This window comes from Cetorhinus maximus, chromosome 12 (genome assembly GCF_964194155.1).
Source record: "Cetorhinus maximus chromosome 12, sCetMax3.hap1.1, whole genome shotgun sequence".
Classification (NCBI taxonomy): domain Eukaryota; kingdom Metazoa; phylum Chordata; class Chondrichthyes; order Lamniformes; family Cetorhinidae; genus Cetorhinus; species Cetorhinus maximus.
In genome coordinates, this window is record NC_135890.1 from 93,534,348 (window position 1) to 93,559,162 (window position 24,815).

Consider the following 24,815-nt stretch of genomic DNA (forward strand, 5'->3'; position numbering starts at 1 on the left):
AAAATTAGTCAAAATGTTTGAGCCTCAGAACTACTGCCAGGTATCATCTGCGCTCTCGTAACATGCTCTAAACAAAGTCCTCTGGTTTTTTTAACAGAGACATGGACCTGTTTATTTTACATGAAAATAAAAGGTTTTCACATTGACAATGAGTGTTGTATTTGGAGTCAAACTGCATATTAATAAGCATTTTGTTCAAGTTAAGGACTTTATGCATTGCCAACACTTATGATTTACTCATATATTCTGCATTTTGTTGACTGTTTTAATATGGCTTCTGCATATTTAAATTTCCAATTTGAATCTGCAGTGTGTCCTGTGTCTGCAGGATGTACCAGCGTTCACAGTCAGCAAATTACCTTGAAGTGCAGTTACTGTTTCATAGACAAATACAGAGCACTCCACTGGAATGCTTTGAAGTGTCAGTTTAAATTATAGCCTGAAGTTTTTGAGCAGTGCTTTAACGCAGGTCCTTCTAACTCAGAGGTGAGAGTGCTACCAATCAACCAAGCTAATACTGTGAAGTACGGGTATTTGAAAAAAGTTACAGCAGTCACAGAACTTGCAGGTAAATTGTAGTGCTTGCAATGGCATGAAATGCACCAAAATGATACCGTAAACACAAAAATTCTGGTGAGCATACATGCCCCGGAATCCTCAGGAAAATAATTTTCACCCCCTCGGTAAAAAATAGCATTCAGGCTTTAATTTGACAGTCTAGTCTGTTTGTTCATGTAATTTTCTCTAGATCTAATTATACGTAGCAGTTTGCGGACTTTATCAATGATCTCTGTGGAAGTCAGTTTTGTAACTGTACTGAAATGGAATAATATTATCTTTACTTTGCTGTCAGAAGACATTCTGATTGGTTAACACGAGCTAGGAGTCTGAGCTCGGAGGAATTTCCAACCTGGCTTAAAAATCCAATAATTCAGGCAGGGAAGAGTCACAGATGTTAGTTATGCTAGAATTGCAACAAATTCACTTGTACGTAAATATGGGGCAGCATTTTCCTGTCGGCGAGCGGGGGGAGGGGCCCGCTTGCCAACATATAAAATAACGTGTGGTGACACCGGGCAGGCATCCCGATGTCACCGCACGTCATTCAGATACTCAGTTCAGCGGGAGTGCAGCCAACTCGGCTGTGTGTCCGCCGAACTGTCAAAGGCCTGTTAAGGCCAGTTAAAAAGTAGTTAAAGTAACTAACTGAGCTGCACATCCAACCTTAAGGTTAGCGGGCAGGTGGAGAGCCCTGGCGGCCTTCGCATTTTTCATGAAGCCTCATCCACGGGAGGGATGAGGCTTCATGAAGGGTTTATTATTCAAATAACAATTTTTGAAATAAATAATGGACATGTCCCAGCTCATGTGACAGTTTCACATGAGGGGACATGTCCACCCACCTTTATTCAAATTTCCATCGCTTAAACAAATCTGCCTGAGGCAACTCTATGCCTCAGGGAGATCTTTGCGCTCTTTTGCACGCATGTGCGAAAGAGCACTGGAAACCACTCAGGGAATCCCCCCCCACCCCCCCCTCCACCCCCCGCCTGCATAGAGAGCACTCAGCGTTTCCAGGCACGCATCACGATGGGCGGGCCTTAATTGGCCCCCCCACGTAAAATGGCGGTGCGGACCCAATCCGGGGCGCCAATCGGGTTCGCGCCCGCTTCCGCCCGCCCCCGCACAACCCCCCTGACGGGGGGAAATTCCTGGCCATGGAAAAGGAAAGTGGTGCGATTGGCTACAGTGCAGGATTTTTTTGACACACTGTTCAGAGTCAAAAGGTAATATCCATAAATGGGCCTGTGTCTCTTCTAAATGGAAACATGCAATTTTATGCATGACATTGTTGTGGTATAAAGATGAGACCACTCAAGCCTGTGAGTTTCTAGTAGGCAAAGGTTTTATTCAAGCATATGCTGGGAGGACACAGCCTGGTTCTACAGTGTGTCTCTCTCCGATACAAAGGCTGCACAGCATATTTATATCCTTTAGTTATCACATTTCACTATTCTACCTAGTACAACCTCCAGTTACATATTTTATGAGCAGAATTATTCAGGCTGCAGATGTCTGTTATCTCACTGGGAGGCTGGAAAATGCTATGGTTCTAATGCCTCCCGGTCTATGCTCTTATCGCCATAGCGTTTGTTTACACATCCTGTGAAGGTCATTAAGTTTTATGACTTGTGATTGTTAGTTGGGTTCCATACCCATCGTGCCTTTGTGTTGGCTATATTTCCCATCATGCTTAGAAAGAGCTCTCACAACTACACTTAAAGCTATTAATCCTAATAACTACATTTGACTACTTTTAAAGTTGTTAATGCACATCTTAATATCAGTTTGATATCAAATTATTTCATTACCCCACTTCAACATGAATGGGACACCATGCCACAGGATGAACAAAGACCCCTTTCTGTAGTACTGTGGACCATGGAGTATATGAGGTGTGAATCACATACTCTTAGACGCTGTGAAAGCAGGCAAACACCCTGTTAGCACTGTGTTCACACTAAAACTGTTAATTGAATTTAATTATGAGAAAAGTGATTATACTAATACTAATAGAGCAAGTAACCTGCATAGAACATTTGACTTACACAATACTTAAACAATTCAGGTAAAATTATAATGTTTGAACTTTTAGCTTTCCAGCATCATTTGTCTGAAAATTAAAGAACAATCTTCTCGACATGTTCTTAGTAAATCCAGCATGCTTATCCTAGAATTGTTGGTGGATGGGGCACATTCGGTGCAGGCAGCCTTCTAAGTCCAATAGTAAAACAATTTTATACTACACTATTAGTTTCAAATGGCAGAAAATATCAAAGGGGTTCTTTATGATTAGACAGACATTCATAGGAATAAGAGTAGGCCATTCAGCCCCTCGAGCTTGTTCCGTCATTCAGTGAGAGCATGACTTTTCTGAATCCTAACTTCATCCATCTAGTTTGACTCCTTATCCTTTGATTCCCTTAGCTACCAGAATTGATCTCAAATTTAAAGGTATTAATTGAGCTAGATCTGCTGTCTTTTTGAGGGAAAGAGTTTTGCACTTATACCAAACTTGTGTGAAGAAGTTTTCCTAACTTCTCCGAAATTGTGTGCCTCTGATTTTAAAGTAATATCTTCTTTCTTAGACTCCTCTTAGGTTCCTCTCTATCTATCCTATTAATTCCTTTCAAAACCCTAAAAGTCCCAATCAAATCACCCCTGAACCTCTACTCTTGACTATTCCAGTGGTCACCTGGCCGGCCTCTCATCTTTCATCCTCATTAAAGTTGAACTCATGCAAAACTTTTCTTCCCATTTCCTAACTTGCACCAAGTCCCCTACAGCCATTGCCCCTCTGCTTGCTGTCCTACATTAACTCCCAGCACAGCAATGACCACCAGTGCCCCCACCCTCTATTTTAAAATTTGCATGCTTATTTTCAATGGCCTCGCTCCTCCCTATATCTGTGACCTCCTTCAGCTCTATAGCTGTGCAATGTCTCTGTTCCTCAAATGCTGCCCTCTTGTGCAACCACGATTTTAATTACCCCATCATTGGTGGCTGCGTCTTCGGCTGTATTACATCACAGCCGATGGTAAATGCATAGCTTCTCAAACCCCCAGAGGGAAACTTGAAACAACTGCCACAACTTGCTTTGCAATTTGTATAAATTTCGAGATGTGTGCTTGGATTCAACAGTAATAAGGCCGCCAGGTCTTGTGGATTTCTTACAAAACTAAATTAAACCTTTATTAATAGAAGAAATGATTTTAAGTACATACATAAATCTATAAATTTCTACAATGATAACTTCTAAATCCCCCAGTTAATCTAACTCCCAGTTACACTTTTGTTAAGGCAACAGTAAGACACACAGATTTTAAAAGACCCAGGCAAAGAAACATGATACCCTGAACAATCCAATTCAAGGTGTGTTTTCTTAGCTTCAGCTCTTTGTAGACAGCAGTTTGGGCACAGAGGCTGGAGGCTTTTTCACACTTGTTAGATCTTAGAATTCCTTGCCTTGCGCACAGCCTTCTCTCCTTTATCCATATTTTCCCCTTTGAATACAAATTTCCATTGTTTCACTATGTCTTTGGACTTTACCTTTCGAATAATAAAAATCTCTCATAGTACCAATTTTAACAGTAATCTTTGGGAAAAATAAACACACTGGGAAGAATTTTTCGCTCGGCGGGCGGGCGTGCACCCGACCAGCTCAAGCGTGAAATAATGTCCCGACGTCAACACGCACTCTCGCGATATTTCACTCAGCAGGTACACGCGGGAGGTGGAGGTGCGCCCACCATTAATTAAGAGGCCAGCTAAGGCCCTTGGCACACCGATTGTCACTGATTTTACGTAGCCCATGCAATTTTTCAGCCGTCGCATGGGCAAAACAGGCAGGCGGGGAGGCCACAATTTGCAAAACCTCATCCACAAGCGGGATAAGAAGGGTCAGTAGCATTGTCAACATGAGCAATCAGGAATTTTGCAGATAGTGTGCTGCAGGTTGCTTATGCGAACTAGACAGCTTCATCTCACTTCAGAGCTTCATTCTGAGCATTTCTAGGCTTCATTTCATGACTCATTGTTGTCTTCCAGGCCCCCGGAGGATTCAGACTGTGTGGGCCCTTCCAGGTATCAGACAGCCTTCCACAACCCTGGTAATGGGGATTGTGGTCTCTGCTGGAGGCACCTCCTTTGAAGAGGGAGAGCGGGGCAGAAAGGAGAGGAGGCCAGGTGTCCCAATGCAGATTCCAGGGGAGCGACCTGTGGGAGGGGAGGCACAGGCACGGGGGTGGGTGCAGGGCCAGCAGGAAGTCCAAGGTGGAAGGGGCCACAGAAGATGGCACTATCCTGCTGCCAGGGTTTACAGGTGGCAATGCAGCTACCTCAATATGTCCGAGTTGCAATACTGAAGGAGGCTCCGCCACTCCAGGGAGACCATCAACTCCATTTGTCAGAGGATCGGGCCTGAGATCTGACTGTGTGGGTGGACACTCCATGCCAGTGGCTCTGCAGGTCACAGTGACCCTCAACTTCTCTGCCTCCGGCTCTTTCCAGGGCTCAGTGGGGGATCTGTGTGGAGTGTCCCAATCAGCTGTCCACAGTTGCGTCAAACTGGTGACAGAAACATTGACATTCATTCATTTCCACACGGACGAGGCCAGCCAGGCTGAGCAAGCCAGAGGCTTTGCCGCAATTGATATGTTCCCCCATGTCCAGGGTGTCATTGACTGCACACATCTGGCCATCAAGGCGCCAGCAATTCAGCTGGGTGCCTTCATCAACAGCAAGGGATTCCACTCCATGAACATGCAGATAGTTTGTGACCATAGGATGCAGAGCCTGTGCAAGATACCCAGACAGCTCCCACAACGCTTACATCCTGAGACACTCCCAGGTGCCCAGGCTGTTTGGTGCTCCAGTCTGAATGGGTGGATGGCTGCTGGGTTATCCCTGAAAAGATGGCTCATGACACCTCTCCGCCACCCAAGAATAGAGGCCGAGCAGCGATACAATAGGAGCCACGCCTCCACAAGGGCTGTGGTAGAGAGAACCATTGGTCTTCTCAAGATGCAGTTCCGATGCCTGGACTGTTCAGCGGGCGCACTGCAGTGCACCCCAGAGCGTGTGTCACTGATGGTGGTTGCATGCTGCGCTCTCCACAATCTGACACTGGCAAGGGGGGACCCAGTGGAGGAAGAGGATGATGACACAGCTGCACTGGCAACAGATGTTGAGTCCAGTAGTGAGCCCAAGGATGAGCACAGTGAGGAGAATGCTAAGGGCATGGATGCAGACCTGGGTAACCTCCAGGGAGGCAGGGACACCTGGGATGCTTTGATCCAACGCTCCTTCAGCTAGGCTACCAAATAAGAACCACCGCCACATGCCAGGGCTGCAGGCTCCATACTCGATCCCAGAGAGGAGCATTTCCTTGGCCACCAAAATACACTCAGTGCCTGTGCAATAAAGTTTCAGAAGACACACGTCCATCATTACATAATGGCCTTCCCTGCACCTACAGAACAAATGAAGCACACTCAGGCCAATAGCACAGAATAAAATCTCATATAATGTTGCATGTGACACATTGCTGAACTAAACATTAATTGGTGTTGTTTATCATGCCATTAAAAAACTCAAAGCAAAATGGGGGAACAAAATATCACCCATGATAAGCCCGTCTTGTGCTTAAGGTGCTTTAAATTTACATTTGCGGGTGCTATGTCTAGGTGCCCCTCGCTGGCACTGGCATTATAGACATCCTGCTGACTCTGCTGTCTTGTTGGCCTTGATGACCTCGGCGGTCGTCCTCTGGCCAGTGGAGCCTGTGCTGACCCCCCCTGGGAGGGAGTGGCCGGTGCCACGGCTGGCATCTCCGAGTCACCACAGCCTCATCAGATGCCATGGTCACTGGCAGAGGGGCGGAGGAGCTGCTGCCATCATCCAGAGCGCCCTGAGAGGAGCCCGCAGAGATGACAGGTAGCTCGTGTGCCAACGTGAGGTCACTCTGGACCTCCCTGCTCACCACTGATGGACAGGCGCCTAGCTGGGAAACTGGGTGCCCAATCCATCCCTCACACGGTCACTGACCACCTGAGGTCATTGCTTGTGTGTGGGCTTGCAGGTCCGAGTGCATCCCCAGGGACCCCTGATTGAGTCCCTGGAGCAGCCTCTCCATTAGAGTCGCCACCCACTCCATGGAGGAGGCATTGCGCTCGGCCATGAGGGTCAACACAGTGCTCATGTTCCGCAGGGACACCTCCCAAACAGAGAACATGGCACACGTCCCCTCATGTATCTCCACCAGATCCTCCCGCACGCCTCGCAGGACTTCCAGCATCTGCCACCTAATGGACGACTCCAGAGGCTCATCATCAGCCACTGGCCCTTCAGGGTCCTCGGTGCGAATGCCTGCTGGTGAACCTAAAAGGGAGAAGAACGACATGTCATTAGTGAAAGTCATCACACTGTCATTGTGCATGTCAGACACCCTGGTGAGACAACGGAGATCTGCTTCATGATGCCCTTGTCTTTCGATTACCAATGGGGACTCCAGGTTCGAGACTCACATCAATATAGATACTACATTACACTGGTTGTACTATCCGAAATCCTCACCTCTGTGCACTGCGCTCTTAGCCGGTTGATCGAGGTGTATGCTGCCTTTCGAGCTCCAAGGCCTCCTGCTTATAGTGGGTGAGGATGAGGAGGTCTGGGGATTCTGGGGATTCCCCGCCAGTCCTTGACCTCTCAATATTGTTATGGGATGTCTTCTCCTGGAAGGACAGCGGAGTATTGATCAGTCCACTCTCTACCTGCAGCACCATTGCAGCCCTGACAACCCCACCTGAGGAGCACCTTGCAGGGCACATCCGATTCGTGGCCCTCGATCTGCAAGGCACTCAGTCCAAGCAGCCAGGGCACACCCCCTTGGCCGGCTCCGGCGTCATTGGCAGATATCACTCAGACTCTAGCACCCCTGAGCTCCACAGGGGGATGACCAGCCCTTAGCTGCTCTCCATACTGACCCATGCCAACACGGTACTCACCCTTCCCGATCACAGCAGGTCATTAAAGTGTTTCCAGCACTGCTTCCATGTATGCCTCACCATGTCATGGCTGCTCACCCGGGATGCCACCTCCTTCCATGCCTTCTTGGTGAGGTGTGGTGGCCTCCTCCTCCTGTCTCTGAGGATAAGGGTATCCCTTCTGGCAGTCACCTTCTCCAGGAGGGCTGCGAGGCACTCGCTGGAGAAATGTGGGGCTGACTGCCCTGCCGACTTCACCTCCCTCATGGATTCTCCCTCATGGACCGCAGACATGTCTGTGCTGCAACTCCGACGCAGGCAGCATCCCTGGGGCTGCCTGCCCTGCTTTTGAATTGGATGCCATTGGACCCGGTGGACAACATGCCCGCGCCCCTGCCCGCCCCTTCTCGGAGCTTCCCCAGCCGCCTTTCACACTGGGCGGGCCTTAATTGGCCTGCCAACATTAAACCACCTTCCAGCCCCAATCGCAGACGGCAGTCGGCTTCCCGACTGCCCCCACCCACCCCTGCCAAGCCTGCCCACCAAGGGCAAAATTCTGCCCACTGTTTCTGAACTTGTCCTGGCCAGGTGACACATTTCACCCCTCCTTTGAAATCAGTCTCGTCTGGTTTACTTAAAAATGCAAATGTCCCCTTTACATCTATGTTTACCAACTTAACATTTCAAACCTAGCTTATCCTCTGTAACATCAAAGCCTTCAGACCAGCTGCCTTTAATTCAATTAAGTCCTGCGCGCACGCACATACACACTCACACACACGCACTCACACTCACACTCACACACACACTCACACACACACACACACACACACACTCACACACACACATGCACGCGCACACACACACACACACACGCACATGCACACACATACACACACACACTCTCACACACACTCACACACACACACACACACACATGCACACTCACATATACACACACACACACACGCACGCCCACACACACACTCACACACACACACACATGCACACTCACATATACACACACACACACACACACACACACACGCTCACACACACGCACACATGCACACTCACATATACACACACACACACACACACACGCTCACACACACGCACGCACACGCACACACACACACGCACACACACACACACGCATGCGCACACACACACTCACACATACACACATGCACGTGCACATACACACACACACATGTGCACGCATGCACACACACACACACACACCTATTACTGTACTTTACAATAAATTCCAATAACATCGTGGGCAGAATTTTGCCCTTGTTGGGCGGGCTTGGCAGGGCAGGCAGGGGTGGTCGGGAAGCCGACCTCTGCCCACGATCGGGCCGGACCGCGATTTCACGCTGGCGGGCCAACTAAGACCATCCATTAGATTTTTTGATTATTTTTTGTACTAGCCAAGTGGACCCTTAAATCTCTTTGTTTTCCCACTCACTTAATTAGGTTATTAGGTTCTTGATTGGTAAGGGGATCAAAGGTTACGGGGAGAAGGCGGGAGAATGGGGTTGAGAAACTTATCAGCCATGATTGAACGGCGGAGCAGACTCGATGGGCCGAATGGCCTAATTTCTGCTCCTATGTCTTATGGTCTTATGGTCTTAATCTATTAATGTTTCTTTGTAATGTTATGCACCTCTGTATACCATTTACTATGCCATGAATCTTTGTCACTAGCAAACTTGAATATATGGTGTTCTATTGTATTATCTAAATATCTGATAAATATGGTAAATAGTGAAGGGCCAAAAACATATTCTGGTGGAACACCACTAGTTACTTCTTTCCAATTTAAGCACATACCCATTATCCCTACTCTCTCCCTTCTACCGCCTAACCTCAATAAGCTAACCAATTCAATAACTTGCCTTCAGTTCTATAAGTTTTAATTATAACTAACAGGCTCTTATGCTCTAATGCCTTTCAGAACTCCATATAAACTGCATCCATAAACAATTCCTTGACTGCTATTTCTTCAAAAACTTCAATTATTTTCTTAGGCATGACCTACCCTTTGCAAATCCATGTTGCCTCCCTCTAATCAGTGCAAATTTCTGTAAGTGCTCAGTCATTCTATCCTTAATTATAAATTCCAATAACTTCCCCACAACAGATGTTAGACTAACGGGTTTATAATTTCCTGGCCCCTCTCTTTCTCACCTCTCTTAAATAACAAATATGAATCAATCTTCTCACTCAATAAGATAAAGCGTAAACAGCAGTTCCTTCATTGTCTCGTAGGTTGTTTGTTCAGGACATCTGGCCAGAGTCCAAGTCAATGTATGTCAGAATTTTGACCAGCGTGAGATTGCTTTGAAGGTCCAGCAGTCAAAGATGATGAATTTTGTCTTGTCTCTCACTGGCAACCTTGAATACATAAGTGCTTCGAGGATATGGGATAGTTTCTGATGCAGTTAGCTTGTAAATATTGGCAACAATATCACTGATGGAAGTAAGTTAGGCTGGATGGTTACCCCCGCTGAGATGGGGTCTCTGAGCTACTTAGTGTATTATTTTAAATATCCCTCAGTCTTCCAATGGCTAAGCTGGCATGTGGCAGGTGATGAATTTTGTTGCCTCTGCCTGCCTTTGTCGAGAGGAGGCTCCCAAGATATGGAAAATGGTCCACATTTCCAGGATCTTGCTGTTAGCCTTAATCAACGGGGAGAGGCGTTTTGCTGTGGGAGCTGGTTTGAAGAGGACCTTAGTTTTCTGGGCATCTAGTGAACGGCCCACTTTCTCATAGGCTTTGGAGAAGGAGCCAACAATGACCTAGAGCTCAGTTTCTCAGCAAGCACACGCACAAGCGTCATCTCTGTACTGAAGCTCTATGACTAAGGTTGGAGTGATTTCAGTTTTGCACTGATGGCAGCATAGGTTGAACAGTTTCCCGTCTGTTCTTTACACACACCTATGGGTAATTTGCTGGAGATAATGTGCAGTAATGCAGCGAGGAAAATGGAAAAGAGGATTGGTGCAATGACACAGTCTTGTTTGACCCCAGTTTTCTTGAGATAGGGTTTGTGGTGATGCCCTTGATGAGGATCACAGCTTGCATGTCATTGTGGAGTAGGTGGAGGATGGTGACAAATTTCTGCAGATGGTGCTGAAAAAAGCCACAATGCTGATCCCCAGTGTCAAGAGATCTGAATTAGGATAAAAGACTTGGGATTTTGGCCAAACAGAAAGTCTGGGAATTGATTTTACAAAGATAGATAGGATTGATAAGGGTATTGAAAAGGTTAACTTAAAATTAAACTACAGGAGTAGAACAAGAGGACACAGATTCAAAATCATTTGAAGATGCATATTGGGAAATACGTTTTTACACAAAGATGCATCAATGTGCAAAAAACTTCAACCAAATAGATTAGTGGAGTAAGTGTGGAATTATTAAAGGAACAATAGGGGCCCATTAGGATCTCTGTTGTTGACTGTTCTTCTTGGTCTAGAACTATCCTGTGATCAGTCCTGTTACTAGGCTCTTTTTGCAGATAATAAGGAATGTAGATTTTCTGTTTTAAAAATTGTGCAGATTTGTACAGTTATAATTCTCCCACTTATTTTGAAAAATTAATGCAAGTTAAGAAACAAAATATTGGAAGGAAGACATTTCTTCCAAGGAATAGAACTGACAGATTTTTGATAAAAACAAAAAACTACTGCGGATGCTGGAAATCCAAAACAAAAATCGAATTACCTGGAAAAACTCAGCAGGTCTGGCAGCATCGGTGGAGAAGAAAAGAGTTGACGTTTCGGGTCCACACGACCCTTCAACAGAACTGAAGTATAGTTAGGAGAGGGGTGAAATATAAGCTGGTTTAAGGTGGGGGGCGGGGGGAGAGAAGTTGAGGGTGGGGTGGTTGTAGGGACAAGCAAGCAGTGATAGGAGCAGATAATCAAAAGATGTCACAGACAAAAGGATCAAAGAGGTGTTGAAGGTGATGATATTATCTAAGAAAAGTGCTAATTAAGAATGGATGGCAGGACACTCAAGGTACAGCTCTAGTGGGGGTGGGGTGGAAAGATTGACAAGGTATTAGTTGTAGATTTAAAAATAATGGAAATAGGTGGGAAAAGAAAAATCTATGTAAATTATTGAAAACAAAACAGATTTTTGGCCCTGTCTCCCAGCTCCATGTAAAGCTTTCAATTCAAACTATAGAAATTCTAATCTATTCACTAGAAAGTTTGGAAGCCACTAAGTCAGTTGTCAATGGACATAAAAAAAAAATGCTCATTTTGCAAATGCCTACAAGTAACTCTCCAGCATGGTACCAGGGGAATGCTGAGTTTAATTTGGGTCATATTTTTTTGTGGAACAGTAATAAAGAATAAATTCCTTGGGCTGTTTGACTCAACGAATCTCAATATCTGCATCAAGCAGTTCCTGTCCTCCATTTCCAGCTCCCAGCCTCACACCCGGTGGTCTCCAGAGTTTTAAACTGGTAAATTGGAATAATTTATGCTTAGTTGTCAATCTGCATCACTTCAGAATAATTTCAGAACTGTCTGAATTTTGACTTTGGCTTTTCTTACCAACAGCCGCAAACATGTTTTAACAGATAAAGTGATTTGGCTAAATGAAGCAATTTCCTCCCAAACACAGTATCCGTCTGCTGAGAAGGTCTGCATTCCAATATAAAATACTAATGCTTTAAGCAGAGGGCCGTCAAACTTAATATTCCCAACTTTGACCAATGTCCTTTCTCTGATCTGGAATTAACTCTTCCTGCCTTTTTAAAAGCTTCCCATGATTTTCTGTTCCACTGCCCCATTTTAGTTTGCTCCACAGTTCCATCACCCGATGACTGAAAGAATTGCCCAAATTTCCAATTTTCCTTTGACACGTTTAATATTCTGTTCTGTCACCGGTCCTGTATACATCAGAAGAACTCCCCTGGATTGGCCAGTACCATTATATATGCTGTGATGCAGGGAGAAGCAAAGCTGAGAGGGGATAGTAGCTTGTTTCGTGGAGCCAGAAGGAGCATTTGCAAGGAGTCTTCTGGCCACTTAACAACAGTTCCTTGAGACCTGGTACAACTTGCAAGATACAAGCTCTGCCCATTAGTCCATGAATTTCAATCAGGCTCCTAAAACTGCCCTTAGGACCCTAATTTGCATCAATGTAAGTTGAGCTTTCTGAACACCTAAAAGTCATCTGCTTCCAAGATAGTGCCTTGCATTCAGCTGTGGAAGATTGGTTGCAATGAATCACAATTCAAAATTGTCTCACGCACATTCATTTTATGCCCAAAGAATAGGCAAAACAGTGTTGAATTTCCTTTCCTTGGTGTCAATTCCCAATTCCTTTCTTTTAACAGCACACATTACATCGTGCCACCCTCATACTATTTCTTTCCTGCTGAAACACATATAACCCTGCAAATGTATTCTCGCCTCAATTGTCCAGACACATTTTTGACCATTATTCCAGAAGGTTTAGAAAAAGTAGTTAATATTAACATTGGGTTTGTAGAAGCAATGATCTGGAAATTCCATGCAGCTTCTTCTGACCTCCCCCCCTATAATGTTGGGAGGGGATCAGTGGAACATTTGAAGAAATTGTCATTAACGTCTTCACTCTGGGGGACTTCACCAATTCCCCACCGAAGTTATTGCACATAACTTCATTATGTGGTCCTGTAGAATTTCAGAATTGATATCTTTTCTCGTGTATTTATTTTTTAAAAAAGAAGACACCGGGACAAAAAGTGGGAAACAGAAATCGTTTCTCACAAAGACTAAACTTTGTCTAGATTTTTCTGGAGTGAGTCAACTCTCATTGCACATTATGAGCTGGATATTTTCCTCATTTCTTCATCTCTACTTAATTCTGTGCCACAACTCGCTAGTAGTGCAAGTTGTTGATTCCTGGGGAATCACCATTATTCATCAATTTACATGCAGGAAAATGTGTTGTTCTAAACTTTTTTGCTTAACATGACATAGAAACACATTAATAAAACAGCCTCTTGATCAGGATTCAGATTATTATTGGTTTTAATTCAGGAATCAAAGGCAGCTGCTGTTTACATATGAAAGCTATATATATTAGGAATTCAAAGCATGATTTTACTCGCAGAATCAGCTGGTCACCAACAATTCAGTAGACTCACATACTTTGAGGTGGGAGAAGAGGCTATTTTCAAAATCCTGACAAACTGAAATTAATTTAGCTTCAAGTTTACTCCCATTCAGGATCTACAATAAATCAATGTAACAAATCAGTTAAATCAGTGAAACAAAACAGTTTAACTTGTGAAGAAGGGTCAGTTCCAAAGATGGGCCATATTGGACTCGAAACTGTTTCTTTCTGCACAGATACTGCCAGACCTGCTGAGTTTTTCCAGCACTTACTCTTTTTACTTCCAGCATCCACAGTACTTTGCTTCTAGTCTAACTAGAATTCTGGTATTGTGTTTTATGTGGCACACGAAGAACCATTACCATTTAAATGTTAAATATCTTCAAAGTGGAAGCCCACTAAAAATGTCAATTAACTTATTATAGGGTTCTTACAGAAATGCAGTAATTTCTTGACATCCATAGGATAGTTGACCACAAATTCTGTTTTTTCCATACAAATAACCTTTAACTCACATTTTTATTGCCAGCAAATTCTGGGCCAACAAGTGGTTCATTAGCTTGCCTGGATATTCACAAAGCTACCCATCAGCATTCTGTTGGAAAAGTCCTTGATTTCTGTCAGTTTGTTAGAGAAGGAAATGGAAAAGGGCAAGCTTTTTGACAGAATTAACTTTTGAAGAAAAACATAGGCACCATTAAGCAGAAAAGTGCTGCAAGAAGGTTGAAAAGCAATGAGAAAAAGAAGGGAAACTCTCCCCAGTCTATAGAGTAAGATGCAGAGAAGTCTTTAAGTCAAGTAAAATAATCCATCAATATGGAAAAGTAGGGGATACCCTTTTATGTCACATCATTATGCCAGTTTAAGTTGTACTGGTTGAACTGATGGACTCTGATCATAAGTATTCCTGAATATGCTTTCGCCATACTGTGAAATAAAGTCACTTAATGATTCAAAACTGAGCTTTGTCTTATCTAATGTTAATTCAGTCTGCCTTTAGCAAGATTGAAGAAATCCACATTCAAAACAGATCACAAGGAGAGGGTAATTACAACCATCATTCGATGTTCATTTTACACACTAATCCTGGCAAGTTTAGTGCACTTCATCACATTCTGGACTTGTACCTTCTAAGTGGTAGGGAGACTTTGGGGAATCAGGAGGTGAGCCACTCACTACTGAATGCTCAGCTTCTGACTCACTCTAGCAACCATCGTATTTATGTGGCTGGTCCCATTGAGATTCTGGTTTTTCTGGTGATGTGGATGGTGGGGTATTTGGCACTGTTAATACCAAGCGTTAGGCTGTCTCTTGTTGGAGATCACCATTGCCTGGCACTCGTGTGGTGCGAATGTTACTTGGCTTTTATCTGCCCAATTTGGATGTTGTCTGCTTGCTGCATGCAAGGATTGGATAGTTTCATTATCTGAGCAATTGTGAATGGGGGTGAACACTTTGCAATCATCAGTGAACAGCCCATTTCTGACCTTGGGGGACCTTAGCTGAAGATAGTTGGTCCCAGATTGCTCTCCTGATGTATTCCTGTGGCATTGTCCTGGAGCTGAGATGATTGGCCTCCAACAAGCATAACTGTCCTTCTTAGTGCTAAGTGTGACTTCAGTCAGCAGAGAGTTTTCCGTGTGATTCCCATTGACTTAAGTTTCATTAAGACTCCTTGATGCTTAAGGAGCCAATTGAATACTGTCTTGATGTCAAAACCAGCCACTCTCACCTCAGGCATTCAGGTTTTGTGTTCACATTGGACAATGGCTCTAATGAGTTTCAGGATGAGTTGTCCTTTAGGAACCTAAACTGAGCAGGTTATAGGTGAGTAAATGACACTAGATTGCACTGTTAACAACTCCTTCCATCACTTTGATAACGATTGAGAGTAAGTTGATAGGATGGTAAAATGCCAGTTTGGATTTGTTGTAATTTTTGTGGAAGAACAAAGCGGGGCAATTTTCTCCATTATTGGGCATATGCCAGTGTTGTAGCTGTACTAGAAAAGCTAAACTAGGAGTAGGCAAATTCTGGATCACAGGCCTTTACAGAGGGGATATTGTCAAGACCCCTAGCCTTTGTTATGTCCAGTACACTTGGCCATTTCCTGATTTTGCATGGAATTACTCAGTGGCTGGAGATGGGTATCAGTGATATTGGACACCCCAGGAGTAGACTAAAAGAAATATTTTCACTTTGGCAGTTCTGGCTGAAGATGGTTGCAAGCTCTGCAGCTTTGTCTTTTATACTCACGTGCTGGATTTTGCCATCAATGACAATGGGTATGCCATTGGAACTCCCTCATATTTATTGCTTATTTGTCCACCTCCATTCATAACTGTACGTGACAGAGTTGCAGAGCTTTGACCTAATCCATTGGTTGTGGGATCAATTAACTCTGCACATAGCTTGCTGCTTTCAGTATTTAGTCTGCATGTAGTCCTTCTGCATGTAGCCCTGCACGGTCGTTGCACCAGGTTAGTACCTCAATTTCAGGTACACCTCTTGCTGCTCCTTGTTGGTGATGTGTTAGTTGAATGTTTATTTGTATTTAGGTAGTGGGCATTAATTGGGGAATCACTTATGCTCCCATATGCTCCTGGAATAGTAATCCAGAGACCCAGGGAACTGCTCTGGGGACCCGGGTTCAAATCTCACCATGGCAAATGGTGGAATTTGAGTTCAATAATAATCTCGAATTAAAAGTCTAATGATGGCCATGAAACCATTGTTGATTGTTGTAGAAACCCATCTGGTTCACTAATGCCCTTTAGAGAACGAAATCTGTTGTGCTTACCTGGTCTGGCCTACATGTGACTCCAGACCCACAGCAATGTGGTTGACTCTTAAATGCCCTCTAAAATGACCTAGCAAGCCACTCAGTTCTAACAAACTGCTACAAAGTCAGAAAAAAGGAATGAGACCGGATGGACGACCCAGCATCGACCTAGGCACCAGAAACGACAACGGCAATTGCAGCACTGCAGACGCTGCAAAGTCCTTGCTAACATCTGGGGGCCAGTGCCAGAATTGGGAGAGCTGTCTCACAGACTAGTCAAGCAACAGCCTGACATAGTCATCCTCATGGAATCATACCTTACAGATAATGTCCCAGACTCCACCATCACCATCCCTGGGTATGACCTGTCCCACCGGCAGGAGAGGTGGCGGCACAGGGGAAACAGTCGGGAGGGAGTTGCCCTGGGAGTCCTCAACATCGACTCTGGACCACATGAAGTCTCATGGCATCAGGTCAAACATGGGCAAGGAAACCTCCTGCTGATTACCTAATACTGCCCTCCCTCAGCTGATGAATCAACGATCGTCCATGTTGAACATCACTTGGAGGAAGCACTGAGGGTGGCAAGGGCACTGAATATGCTCTGGGTGGAGGGCTGCATTGTCCATCACCAACAGTGGCTCCGTTGCGCCACTACTGACCGAGTTGGCTGAGTCCTAAATGACATAGCTGCTAGACTGAGTCTGTGGCAGATGGTGAGGGAACCAACAAAAGGGAAGACCATATTTGACCTCATCCTCACCAACCTGCCTGTCACAGATGAATCTGTCCATGACAGTATTGGTAGGAATGACCACTGCACAGTCACTGTGGAGATGAAGTCCCGCCTTCATATTGGGGATACCCTCCATCGTGTTGTGTGGCACTACCACCGTGCTAAATGGGATAGATTTCGAACAGAAATAGCAACTCAAGACTGGGTGTCCATGAGGCACTGTGAGCCATCAGCAGCAGCAGAATTGTACTCAAACACAATCTGTAACCTGGGCCTGACATATCCCCCACTCTACCATTACCATCAAGCCAGGAGATCAACCCTGGTTCAATGAAGAGTGCAGGAGGGCATGCCAGGAGCAGCACCTGGCACACCTAAAAATGAGGTGTCAACCTGGTGACGGGACTACTTGCGTGCCAAACAGCATAAGCAGCAAGTGATAGACAGAGCTAAGCGATCCCACAACCAATGGATCAGATCTGAGCTCTGCAGTCCTGCCATATCCAGTTGTGAATGGTGGTGGACAATTAAACAACTCACTGGAGGAGGAGGGTCCACAAATATCCTCATCCTCAATGATGGGGTGCACAGCGCAGCAGTGCAAAAGATAAGGCTGAAGCATTTGCAACATTCTTCAGCCAGAAATGCCGAGTGGATGATCCATCTCGGCCTCCTCCGGAGGTCCCCAGTGTCACAGATGCCAATCTTCCGCCAATTCGATTCACTCCACATGATATCAAGAAACAGCTGAAGGCACTGGATACTGAAAAGCCTATGGGCCCTGACAATATTCCGGCAATAGTACTGAAGACTTGTGCTCCAGAAATTGCCGTGCCCCTAGCCAAGCTGTTCCAGTTTGCTACAACACTGGCATCCACCCGGCTATGTGGAAAATTATCCAGGTATGTCCTGTACACAAAAAGAAGGACAAATTCAACCTGGCCAATGACCATCCCATCAGTCTACTCCCCATCATCAGTAAAGTAATGGAAGGAGTCATCAACAGTGCTATCAAGTGCCATTTGCTTAGCAATAACCTGCTCACTGATGCTCAGTTTGAGTTCCACTAGGGCTACTCAGCTCCTGACCTCATTACAGCCTTGGTTCAAACATGCACAAAAGAGCTAAACTCCCGAGGTAAGGTGAGAGTGACCGCCCTTGACATCGAGGCCGCAATTGACCGAGTGTGGCATCAAGGAGCCCTAGCAAAACTGGAGTCAATGGGAATCAGGGGGAAAAAACTCCACTGGTTGGAGTCATACCTAGCACAAAGGAAGATGGTTGTGGTTGTTGGAGGTCAGTCATCTCAGCTCCAGGACATCACTGCATGAGTTCCTCAGGGTAGTGTCCTAGGTCCAACCATCTTCAGCTGCTTCATCTATGCCCTTCCTTCCATCATAAGGTCAGAAGTGGGGATGTTCGCTGATGATTGCACAATGTTCAGCACCATTCACAACTCCTCAGATACTGAAGCAGTCATGTCTAAATGCAGCAAGACCTGGACAATATCCAGGCTTGGGCTGACAAGTGGCAAGTAACATTCGTGCCACATAAGTGTCAGGCAATGACCATCTCCAACAAGGGAGAACCTAACCATCACCCCTTGATGTTCGATGGCATTACCATCACTGAATCCCCCACTATCAACATCCTGGGGGGTACTTTGACCAAAACTGAACTGGACTAGCTATATAAATACTGTGGCTACAAGAGCAGGTCAGATGCTAGGAATCGTGCGATGAGTAACTCACCTCCTGACTCCCCAAACCTGTCCACCATCTACACGGCACAAGTCAGGAGTGTGATGGGATACACCCCACTTGCCTGGATGAGTGCAGCTCCCACAACATTCAAGAAGCTGGACACCATCCAGGACAAAGCAGCCCGTTTGATTGGCACCACATCCACAAACATTCACTCCCTCCACCACCAACGCACAGTAGCAGCAGTGTATACTATCTACAAGATGCACCGAAGAAACTCACCAAGGCTCCTTTGACAGCACCTTCCAAACCCATGACCACTACCGCCTCGAAGGACTAGGGCAGCAGATAGATGGGAACACTACCACCTGGAGGTTCCCCTTCAATTAACTCACCATCACTGACTTGGAAATATATTACCGTTCCTTCACTGTCGCTGGGTCAAAATCCTGGAACTCCCTCCCTAACAGCATTCTGGGTGTACCTACACCACAAGGACTGCACAGTCCAAGAAGGCAGCTCACCACCACCACCTCAAGGGCAACTAGGGATGGGCAATAAATGCTGGCTCAGCCAGCGAAGCCCATATCCCGTGAATGAATAAAAAAAATTTTCTTTAAATAAACAGGAGCACCCACAATCACATTTTGCTTTGACCTCTAAGTTTCCTTTGTGTTTTGTCCTGTGTTGTATTCCCCTTTAAGGGCTATCCTGTTTATCTGTTCATTTAAGCTTTTGTTAATTTATTAATTTGTCCCCCTTTGTTATTGGTTTATTCAAAAAGAGCAGATAAATAGGAGGACAGGGGGTCAGTAGTGCCCCTTTCAAATGTGACATTTAATTGGCAATGGGTTTATAAAAGCAGTAAAAACAGGAGCAGACTGAAACTGTGGGTATTGGGTTTGGAGATGTATGTGTCCCTCTGTAAATAACAGCTTCTAAATGTGTAAAGATTAGGGCCCAGTTCTGTCCTTCACCGCCTGGCTATCTTGAAAAGAGCAATCTTGGCACGTTCTTTTGCACTACTCATTGAGCTAGGAATTCATTATCTTTTTTGATGGAGGCGCTTTATTTTAAATTATTCATTCACTGGATGTGAGTGTTGCTGGCAAGGCCAGCTTTTGTTGCCCGCCCATCCCTATTTGTCATTGCTAAGGTGTTGGTGAGCTGCTGCCATCTTGATCCGCTAAGTGGCCTGAGAGATATGTGGAGCCTGAGGTTACAGATTGTGGAGGTATGCAATCCTGCTGCTGTCGATCAGTGGTTCTCAACCTTTTTGACTGAAGGATCCCTTTTCAAATATGGATTAGTAATCACAGACCCCTGTCTAAATTATAGTACCTGGTAATAGTCAAAATACCAAGGTGCTGCATGTATAGAGGGTTTTAAAAATGCTTTTAAGAAAACAGGTAATCATTTAGAGTAACAAGTTCACTGATGTAGACAATAATGAGACAGACCAGACAAACCAGAGATAAAAGATAAATGTGACTCCACTAACATTCTAGTGCGTGATAACTGAATGGCTTTTAATGTGGTTAAAGATTGGGCCATAAGCTATTAACAGGCAATCAGTTCACAGATCACATCTAATACAAGCAGCTATTGGCCAAATCAGTATTAAGATCAGTCTCATCCCATTTAGACGTTTAACAGGCTCAAAGCAAATTATTATTTTAATTTAAAAACAATAATTTCCAACGAACATATGTGTTTCCTTAGTTGTATTACAGAGTAATTCTATTATGCTTGAATGCGCCATCCACGGGAATATTTTACAGACTTGTGGAAACCCAGTGCAGTTTCTCAGCGTTATTTAATTATTCAAGGAATTTACATTTTTTGCAACGCTGTGGAAGATTTAAATAAAACTGGCAACTTCTCCACAACAACAAGAATCAAACCAAAAAGAGATTAAGATAAACAGAAAATGCTGGAAATATTCAGCAGGCCAGGCAGCATTATAGTGGCACTTGCTCACTGCCTGAGTTCAAATTGAATTCACCCCAATATCACAGCAACAAATGGCCTTCCACCTTCTCCCCTCCTGCCAAAGTCAACCAAGACTCACTACTAAAAGCCATGGATAGCCGAAGCGTCCATCGCTGTGAAGAAGGCCAAGTATCTGGGAGCCTTGGATGTGGACTACTTGTCAGCTACTTGTGCATTAATTTACCCAAAGTGGGCAGCTTGTTTGTTTTTGTTTCCTTCTCTTTTCCCCCTTTGTGTTTTTCTCTCGTCTTCTAGAGGGATTATTTTGCAGGCCCTCTGGAAAGTCTTTACAGATCTTCAGGGACCCACGGACTCCAGTTTGAGAACCACTGCTGTAGATGGTCCACAGCGCCTCATGGATATCCAGAACTGCTAAACCTGTTCTTAATCTATACCACGCACTTTGGTTATTCCCTCATTTTGACTCTCCCACTATCTGTCACAAACCCACTCTGGTACCTGTATCCCTCAGAACTTGGCTAACTCTGGTGATGAACTTTAAAATCACCCCACCAGAGTCCATGCCCTTACTACCCTCAGTGCTTCTTCCAAGTGGTATTCAAAATAGGGAAGTAATAATTCATCACCTGAGGGAGGGCAGGAGGTGATAATCAGCAGGAGATCTCCTTACCCATATTTTACCTGAAGCCATGAGATTTCATGGGATCCAGAGCCTGTAGGAATGTTCTCACACCTGTAGCTTCAGACTCCAGATACTATTGAGGAGTAAAAACAAAATATGGCAAATACTGGAAATTTAAAATAAAAACAGAACGTGCTGGAAAAACTCAGCAGGTCTAGCAGCAACTGTAGAGAGAGAAAAACAGAGTTAACGTTTTGAGTCTATTATGTTCCAAGCATCAAGTGATGTACTTAATGTATAGAGATACGTGATGATATCGGAAATATTTTTATTATTCATTCATGGGGTGACATATCTAACAGAGCCAGCATTTATTGTCCATCCCTAATTGCCATTGGATAAGGGGTTGTTGAGTAAATGGTGCAGGACATCAGTGGGTGGGATCCCAGTAGAACCACCCAATGTATTTCAGGGCCAGAATCTTAAAGCAATGTTCATGAAACTGAACTATGTTTTATTTATTTATTTCCCTCTAGGAAGCAATAATCAGTGGTTGGATCCAGTTCAGTGATAACAGTCTGACTCCGCTGGATATTTATGATCCCAAGGACTACACACTCACTGTTACTTCACGGGAAGAAGCTGTCATCTCAACATATCAGGACTTGCAGCTGCGGTGGCCAGTCATCACTGCAGAGGGAGAAGGACAAGGGAACTTGCTGAAAGTTGAATTGGTAATCAGTGAAGTTTGCCAGAAATCCAAACGAAAAAGCATTCTGGCAGTCGGAAGTAGCAATGTCCAGGTAAAATTTGGTCAGAATGATGCAGGCTCGAAGAGTGGCAGTGATGACAATGGTGATGAGAGAGAATTGGAGAACCGTGCCAGTGACCGGAGGCAAAAGAATGTAGATCAAGACCGGACAGGGCAGAATGGCCGCTACTTCAGCAGTGCTACTGCGGATCGTGAAGAAAGTTCAATGAGAAAGGTAAGCACTACAACCAAGGCTTCAGTGAACAAGAAAGGCAATGGAATAGATCAGCTTTCAGAAGGTGACAGGCAGCTCCAAAACATCCCATTGGATGCTGCCAACTTCCCCTCAAATGACTTAACCAGGAACTCTGAGGATGGCGAAAGCATGGATGAAAATGATCTGGTCCAGGCCCCCAGAGGTCTGACTGACTTGGAGATTGGAATGTATGCTTTATTGGGTGTTTTTTGCCTGGCTATTCTCGTCTTCTTAATTAATTGCGTCATGTTTGCTTTGAAGTACCGGCACAAGCGAATTCCCACGGAAGCACAAGGGAACATGAATCATTCCCACGACTGGGTTTGGTTAGGTAATGAGACTGAGCTGCTGGAGAACTCTGCTGATATATCCCCACAGCAGCTCTGTGAACACACGACAGTAATAGACAGGGCGACAGGGTTTGAGGAGAGCAACCATCTGCTCAATGGGGGAACCCAGAAGAATGTCCAAGGGCAGGTACACAGATCCGCCCACTGCAGCGATGGGAAGGAGCGCAAAGATGAACCTTTGAATTCTCCCACCACAAAACGAAAACGGGTAAAGTTTACAACATTTACTACAATTCCGCCAGATGATGGATGCCCTGCTACAAATTCAATCCTTTTGGGGAATGAGGAAGATATTAAATGGGTTTGCCAGGACATGGGCTTAGGGGAGTCGCACGAACTGAGAAACTACATGGAGAGAATACATGACAATGTGTAACTATGTTATCCTATCTGTTTTCATTCTTTGCTCACCTTTATGCCTTCAGTTTTGGGTGATTGTGCAGGAAATCCAGTCAGCAATGGGACCGGTTTGTGGGAATTAAGTGCTGGCAGCAAAGCACAGGTATTGGACAAACCAGCACATGATGACCTGTAAAATATAACATCCAGTGAAATGCAAAATTCAGATGGATTGGGGTGTCATTCGGATGGACAACCGAAAAAGAGGATGCGTATAGACATTTATATGATATAGAAAAAGAGACTGTGTATCAACAAATGGAAAGACAATACAAATGCAGTGATGCAACAAGCACTGGGGAAAACAATAAATGCCAGATCAATTTGGAAAGGGGAACAACACTGGGAAGAAGCAATGGACAGAGGGAAAGTGCACTCTAAACTGAATAAACATTAAGAATGAGCACTCCTGATTGGAGACACCTTCCCGAATAGGTGGGGCTGTGGAAGGAGCTCTTCTGATTGGATGACACTATGGCAGTAGTCCATGGGAGATGGCCCTTATCACCAGTGTCTTAAGGGCCAGCTCCAAATGTAATCATTTTGTATGATTTGTTAATCTTGGACTTCAGTTGTATTCTGAGTTCTTGGACCCTACGTTCTGTGTAAAATTTATTTTATAATGTCTTGTTTATATTTTAGGCTCTCAGTTTTTTCATTTTATTATTTATGCTGTAGTAATGAGCCGCACCCACCTTTATAACTTTGGTGAAATATTTTAACAAAGTATACCTAGAATGCATTGTAGATTACTAGAATGTAAAGTTTATTTATAAATATTATACACATTGTAAATAAAAGTTGCTTAAGATAGCTTGGAAAAATCTAGCCCTTTCTGGATCACTCTTGAGTCATTGTAACATGCAATTCTTCTATCTGTTTTATGGAGAGCTACACACACTTGTGGTCCAGGGAGGTTTCCAGCAACACTCAGATTGTTGTTAGCACAGCATAATGAATGACAATGGCTTGATGCCCCCAACAAAACAAATGAAGCAAGCAGATATATATTTTATCACATTTGTAAAAATATCAGTGTTAGCCAAAGCCAAACTGGCTTCAAGTGTGGCTAATTGAAGCTCCAAGTTTCTAGAGTGACAGCAGACTTAATGGGCCCTCAAAGCTTATACATATCTCCGTTTTTTTTGTCACATTTATAACCACTTACATTGGATTTGTTCATTGACAAGGTCGCTGTGGTAAAATTTTAGACTGTTGGTTAGATTCAAAGAAATTGGGGTTAAACTGCATAACTGATGTAAAGTGGTATGCAATTACTGAGCTACTCAATGTTGAGAAGATTTCAAGCTTTGAAAACTAATTGGTTAAGGCTTGCCATACATAACAGTTTACTTGGTGGTGACTGTAGCAAGTGCTAGCTTTATTTATTAATCAGATGGAAGGTCATCATTGGAAAAAAAAACTGGAGAAAAATACTCATTACACTAACATGGAGGGTAGACCAGGAATGTAGGTCAATAACATGTACCCAAATCATTGTGCATTCTGTAAAGCTAAATCTAGCCAATTTATATCATTATGCACAAAATAGTATGAACTGCATGTTCAAGAGCATCAGGGATCTGTTGCAT

General features: G+C 44.4%; 1 protein-coding gene across 2 annotated transcripts in view; it reads left to right on the plus strand.

Moving 5' to 3' along the window:
* The window catches only part of LOC144687692 (transmembrane protein 132C-like), a 1,088,236-nt gene extending 1,064,189 nt beyond the window's left edge, over positions 1 to 24,047 (plus strand). For both annotated transcript variants that reach the window (XM_078554107.1, XM_078554108.1), the window contains one exon: positions 22,004 to 24,047. In XM_078554107.1, coding sequence (XP_078410233.1) covers positions 22,004 to 23,200 — 1,197 coding nt within the window. In that variant the 3' untranslated portion in view covers positions 23,201 to 24,047. The remainder of the gene's footprint in view (positions 1 to 22,003) is intronic.
* Positions 24,048 to 24,815: the final 768 nt, after the last annotated feature.